This window comes from Rhinopithecus bieti, unplaced genomic scaffold (genome assembly GCF_001698545.2).
Source record: "Rhinopithecus bieti isolate Rb0 unplaced genomic scaffold, ASM169854v2 scaffold_21649, whole genome shotgun sequence".
NCBI lineage: Eukaryota > Metazoa > Chordata > Mammalia > Primates > Cercopithecidae > Rhinopithecus > Rhinopithecus bieti.
This window is the reverse complement of record NW_016811584.1, coordinates 1,553,518-1,560,512: the sequence shown is the minus strand read 5'-3', so window position 1 is coordinate 1,560,512 and position 6,995 is coordinate 1,553,518. Positions and strand designations below refer to the sequence as shown.

The 6,995-nt window shown below is 44.3% G+C and overlaps 1 protein-coding gene across 1 annotated transcript in view; it reads right to left on the bottom strand.

Moving 5' to 3' along the window:
• CCDC66 (coiled-coil domain containing 66) overlaps window positions 1-6,995 on the bottom strand; it is a 60,016-nt gene that overhangs the window by 7,845 nt on the left and 45,176 nt on the right. The window contains 1 exon segment of the mRNA XM_017894177.1: window positions 1,126-1,287. Coding sequence (XP_017749666.1) covers window positions 1,126-1,287 — 162 coding nt within the window.

Below are 6,995 nucleotides of genomic sequence, written 5' to 3'. Positions count from 1 at the left end.
CATACCTATGTTGTCTCCTAGTATCTACTTTTTAAAAAGGCCATAATTTAGGCCAGGTGCAGCGGCTCACGCCTGTAATCCCAGCACTCTGGGAGGCCGAGGTGTGTGGATCACGAGGTCAGGAGATCGAGACCATCCTGGCTAACATGGTGAAACCCCCGTCTCTACTAAAAATGCAAAAAATTAGCCGGGCATGGCAGCGGGCGCCTGTAGTCCCAGCTATTTGGGAGGCTGAGGCAGGATAATGGCGTGAACCCAGGAGGCGGAGCTTGCAGTGAGCCGAGGTCACACCACTGCACTCCAGCCTGGGTGACTGAGCGAGACTCTGTCTCAGAAAAAGGTCATTTAACATAGAGATCTCTAGGACAGTCACAAATTGTATCATCAATCCCAGCCAATTATTCTGCAAATGTATGTTCCTGTTCATAAGTGGATACACTGATAGGTCGATCATTTCTCTTAACATACCTAGAATAATTGTTAATATAATAATAATTGCTTAGAAATGAAGCAAAGAAACTAGGAGTAGATAAAAATGAAGCGCACAAGTAACATCTGCTTCGTGCTGTGACCTCCTCTACAGAAAAAGCCAAACCAATATAACATTTGAGAACTATTATCATGTGAAATAATGAAACTTTCTCAAGCTTCCCTCTTTCCTAACTTCATGTGAAGGTCTGACATGTCCATACATAGCTTCACAATTTCAAAATAACAGAAATGTTCAACTTCTGGTTATTTTTCATTTAAGAATACATCCATTTTTATTCTAAAATGTTACAATTAGGAGGCCAAACGTGGTAGCTCACACCTGTAATACCAATACTTTAGGAGGCTGAGGTGGAAGGATCACTTGAGCCCAAGAGCTTAAGACCAGCCTAGGCAACATAGTGAGACCCTGTCTCCTCCACACACCAACAAAAAAAATCAGCCAAATGTGGTGGTACTACCGTGCCTGTAGTCCCTGCTACTGAGGAGACCAAGGTGGAAGGACAACTTGTGCCCAGAGGTCAAGACTGCAGTGAGCTATGATTGCACCACTGTACTCCAACCTGAGCAGAAGAGTGAGACCTTGTCTCAAAACAAAATCAAAATCAAAGTTACAATTAGAATGTAAATACCTACTTCCTTTTGTTTTTGCTTAAGTATGTCTTCTTCATACTGTTTCTGCATCTCTTCACGTTCCTGTGCTAAGCGAAGCTCCTCTTCTTGTTCTTCCTTCTTTCTTTGCTCTTCCTCCAGTTGTTTCTTCCTGCGCTTCTCTTCTACCTGGGCAGTGATGGCTTTCTAGTCATAAGCAATCACATAAATCATTGTCAAAAATAAAAATCTGTGAAGCAGGAGGGACTTCAAGCAAGATGGCTGACTAGATACATTCAGTGCTCACCTCTTCCACAGAGGGGAACCAGAATAATGAGTAGACAATCATACTTCACGTAGATCTAACAGTGAATAGTGGAATTCAAAATGACAGGAAGCATCAAAAGCAAGGAAGGAAGCAAAGCAGCCTGTCTTGACAGGATTGGCTAGGAGTCTACAGAGGCTGCCTAATTGGAGGAAAAGGAAAGTGAGCAATCCCCAGCAATCCACATTCCCACCAAGGACTCCTACAATCCTAATCACCAAATAGCCCCTTGACCCTTGTGGGTCTCAAGACTACCAAGGCATTACCTGGAGAGCACAGGAAAGCACTGCTCAAGAGGGAGCTCACACTAGGTCCCACAAACACCCAAGACCTAAGGAAAGGTAGCATGGCACTATTTTGAGAGCCCAGCTCCTAGTGGACCTGCATCTTGCCCTGGGGCCCTACAGCCCCTGCATCTCCACATCCCTAGAGACCCACTGCCATTCACCATCTGCAAGAGCAACTCACTGAAAGCAAACCCACCCTCCCTAGTAGCAGAGCTACAATGCAGCTGCTACTGCCCCAACCTAAGCATTCTGCTGGTGGCCTGGAAATCATCCCACCCCTGCCTACAACAGCCAGCACCTGCACACAACACCTTGGGAACCTAGGGGCAGGTCTGCCCAGCCTTGCTTCATCTCCACCAGTAACCAAGCACATGGTCCAGGGATCTGGGGATTGCCCTGCCCAGGACACCACCATTGGCACCTGAGCACTCCTCCCAGAGTCTGGGCCCAATCAACCTGCCATTACCATCACAGCTGGCACCCACCCACATATGCCACCAGCAAGTCTGAGGACTGGCCCACGCAGCCCATCATAGCCACTGCCAAAACCACTGCTGACTGCTTGGATCCCAGAGGGTTGTCCCACTACTACTACTGCCATTGCCCATGTTTGCTGCCCAGTGGCTTGAAAACCTACTCACCCACCCAACCCACTGCCACCATTCCCAGAACTAAATGAAACTGAAACAAAAAAATACAAAAGACAAATGAAACAAAAAGCTGGTTATTTGAAAAGATAAATAAAATGGATAGATCATTAGCAAGATTAACCAAGAAAAGAACAGAGAAAATCCAAATAACCTCACTAAGAAACGAAACAGGAGATATTACTGACACCACTGAAATACAAAAGATCATTCAAGGCTACTATGAACACCTTTACACACATAAACTAGAAAACGTAGACGAAACGGATAAAAGTCCTGGAAAAATACAACCATCCTAGCTTAAATCAGAAATAATTAGATACTCTGAACAGACCAATAGCAAGCAGTGAGACTGAAATGGTAATTAAAAAATTACCAACAAAAAAAAGTCCAGGACCAGATGGATTCACAGCAGAATTCTACCAGACATTCAAAGAATTGGTACCAATCCTTTTGATACTATTCCACAGGATGGAGAAGGAAGGAACACTCCCTAATTCATTCTATGAAGCCAGCATCACCCTAATACCAAAACCAGGAAAGGACGCACCCAAAGAAGAAAACTACAGACCGCTATCTTTGATGAACACAGATGCTAAAATCCTTAACAAAATACTAGCTGAGTCTAACAACATATCAAAAAGATAATCCACCATGATCAAGTGGGTTTCATACCAGGGATGCAGGGATGGTTTAACATACTCAAGTCAATACATGTAATAAATGTAATTCTTAAAAGAAGAACAAAAACCACACGATCATCTCAATAGATGCAGAAAAAGCATTTGACAAAATCCAGCATCCTTTATGATTAAAACCCTCAGTTAAATCAGCATACAAGGGACATACTTTAATGTAATAAAAGCAGTGTATGACAAGCCCACAGCCAACATAATACTGAATGGGGAAAAGTTGAAAGCATTCCCTCGGAGAATAGGATCAAGACAAAGATGCCCACTCTCACCACTCCTCTTCAACATAGTACTGGAAGTCCTAGCCAGAGCAATCAGACAAGAGAAATAAATAAAGGGCATCCAAATCAGTAAAGAGGAAGTCAAACTGTCCCTGTTTGCTGATGACATGACTGTTTACCTTAGGAGTCCCTAAAACTCCTCCAGAAAGCTCCCAGAACTGATAAAGGAATTCTGCAGTTTCCGGATACACAATTAATGTACACAAATCAGTAGCTCTTCTATACACCAACAGCAACCAAGCAGAGAATCAAATCAAGAACTCAACCCCTTTTATAACAACTGCAAAAAAATACCTAAAATACTCAGGAATATACCTAACACAGAAGTCGAAAGGCCTCTACAAGGAAAACTACAAAACGCTGCTGAAAGAAATCACAGATGATACAAACAAATGGAAACACATCCCATGCTCATGTACTGGTAGAATCAATATTGTGAAAATGACCATACTGCCAAAAGCAAGCTACAAATTCAGCATAATCCCCATCAAAATACCACCATCACTCTTCACAGAGTTAGAAAAAACAATTCTAAAATTCATATGGAACCAAAAAAGAGCCCACACAAAGCAAGACTAAGCAAAAAGAACAAATCTGGAGGCATCACAATACCTGATTTCAAACTATACTATAAGGCCACAGTCACCAAAACAGCATGGTACTCATACAAAAAATAGGCACATAGACCATTGGAACAGAATAGAGAACCCAGAAATAAGCCCAAATACTTACAGCCAACTGATCTTCAACAAAGTAAACAAAACATAAAGTGGGGAAAGGACGCCCTTTTCAACAAATGGTGCCGGAATAATTGGCTAGCCACATATAGGAGAATGAAACTGGATCCTCATCTCACCTTATAAAAATCAACTCAAGATGGATTAAGTACTTAAACCTAAGACCTGAAACTATAAAAATTCTAGAAGATGGAGGGTTGCTGGCAAGATGGCCGAATAAGAAGAGCTCCGGTGTGCAACTCCCAGCAAGATCGATGCAGAAGGCAGGTGATTTCTGCATTTCCAACTGAGGTAACTGGTTCATCTCACTGGGGCTGGTTGGACAGTGGGTGCAGCCCACTGAGGGCGAGCCAAAGCAGGGTGGGGCGTTGCCTCACCCAGGAAGTGCAAAGGGTCAGGGAAATCTCTCCCCTACCCAAGGGAAGCCATGAGGGACTGTGCCATGCCATGAGGAATGGTGCATTCTGGCCAGATACTGTGCTTTTCCCACAGTCTTTGCGACCCACAGACCAGGAGATTCCCTCTGGTGCCTATGCCACCAGGGCCCTGGATTTCAAGCACAAAACTGGGCGGTCGTTTGGGCAGACACTGAGCTTAACTGTAGGAGTTTTCTTTCCATACCCCAGTGGTGCCTGGAATGCCAGTGAGACAGAACCATTCACTCCCCTGGAAAGGGTGCTGAAGCCAGGGAGCCAAGTGGTTGGGCTTGGAGGGTCCTACCCCCACAGAGCTCAGCAAGCTCAGATCCACTGGCTTGAAATTCTCACTGCCAGCACAGCAGTCTTGAGGTTGACCTGGGACTCTCGAGCTTGGTGGGGGGAGGGGCATCCACCACTGCTAAGGCTTGAGTAGGCGGTTCTGCCCTCACAGTGTAAACAAAGCCGCCTGGAAGTTCGAACTGGGCAGAACCCACTGCAGCTCAGCAAGGCCGCTGTGGCCAGATTGCCTCTCTAGATTCTTCCTCCCTTGACAGGGAATCTCTGAAAAAAAGGCAGCAGCCCCAGTCAGGGGCTTATAGATAAAACCCCTACCTCCCCAAGACAGAGCACCAGGGGGAATGGGTTGGCTGCGGGTGCAGCTTCAGCAGACTTAAACATCTCTGCCTGGTGGCTCTGAAGAGAGCAGTGGATCACCAAGCACAGCATTCGAGCTCTGCTAAGGGTCAGACTGCCTCCTCAAGTGGGTCTCTGACCCACATGTATCCTGACTAGGAGACACCTCCTAGTAGGGGCTGACAGACACTTCAAACAGGAGAGCTCTAGCTGGCATCTGGCAGGTGCCCCTCTGGGATGAAGCTTCCAGAGGAAGGAACAGGCAGCAATCTTTGCTGTTCTGCAGCCTTCGCTGGTGATACCCAGGCAAACAGGATACGGAGTGGACTTCCAGCAAACTCCAGCAGACCTGCAGCAGAGGGGCCTGACTATTAGAAGGAAAACTAACAAACAGAAAGAAGTAGCATCAACATCAACAAAAAGGTCATCCACTCAGAGACCCCATCCAAAGGTCAACAACATCAAAGACCAAAGGTAAATAAATCCATGAAGATGGGGAGAAACCAGCACAAAAAGACCGAAAATTCCAAAAATCAGAACGCCTCTTCTCCTCCAAAGGATCACAACTCCTTGCAAGCAAGGGAACAAAACTGGACAGAGAATGAGTTTGAGGAATTGACAGAAGAAGGCTTCAGAAGGTGGGAAATAACAAACTCCTCCGAGCTAAAGGAGCATGTTCTAACCCAATGCAAGGAAGCTAAGAACCTTGAAAAAAGGTTAAACAAATTGCTAACTAGAATAACCAGTTTAGAGAAGAACAAAATGACCTGATGGAGCTGAAAAACACAGCACGAGAACCTTGTGAAGCACGCACAAGTAACAATGGCTGGTGTATCAATAGATGAACTGATTAAGTGGAAAAAGGGGATCAGTGATTGAAGATCAACTTAATGAAATAAAGTGAAAAGACAAGATTAGAGAAAAAAGAATGAAAAAGAACAAACACAACCTCCAAGAAATGTGGGAGTATGTGAAAAAACCAAATCTACATTTGATTGATGTACCTGAAAGTGACGAGGAGAATGGAACCAAGTTGGAAAACACTCTTCAGGATATTATCCCGGAGAACTTCCCCAACCTAGCAAGACAGGCCAACATTCAAATTCAGGAAATGTGGAGAACACCACAAAGATACTCGGCGAGAAGAGCAACCCCAAGACACATAACTGTCAGATTCACCAAGGCTGAAATGAAGGAAAAAAAGCGTTAAGGGCAGCCAGAGAGAAAGGTCAGGTTACCCACAAAGGGAAGCCCATCAGACTAACAGTGGATCTCTTGGCAGAAACCCTAAGAGCCAGAAGAGAGTTGGGGCCAATATTCAACATTCTTCAAAAAAAGAATTTTCAACATGGAATTTCATATCCAGCCAAACTCAGTTTCATAAGCGAAGGAGAAATAAAATCCTTTACAGACAAGCAAATACTGAGAGATTCTGTCACCACTAGGCCTGCCTTCCAAGAGCTCCTGAAGGAAGCACTAAACATGCAAAGGAACAACTGGTACCAGCCACTGCAAAAACATACCAAATTGTAAAGACCATCAACACTATGAAGAAACTGCATCAACTAATGAGCAAAATAACCAGCTGGCATCATAATGACAGGATCAAATTCACACATAACAATATTAACCTTAAATGTAAATGGGCTAAATGCCCCAATTAAAAGACACAGACTGGCAAATTGGATAAAGAATCAAGACCCATCAGTGTGCTGTATTCAAGAGACATCTCACATGCAAAGACACACATAAGCTCAAAGGGATGAACGAGGATTTACCAAGCAAACGGAAAGAAAGCAGGGGTTGCAATCCTAGTCTCTGATAAAACTGACTTTAAACCAACAAAGATCAAAAGAGACAAAGAAGGCCATTACATAATGGTAAAGGGATCAAT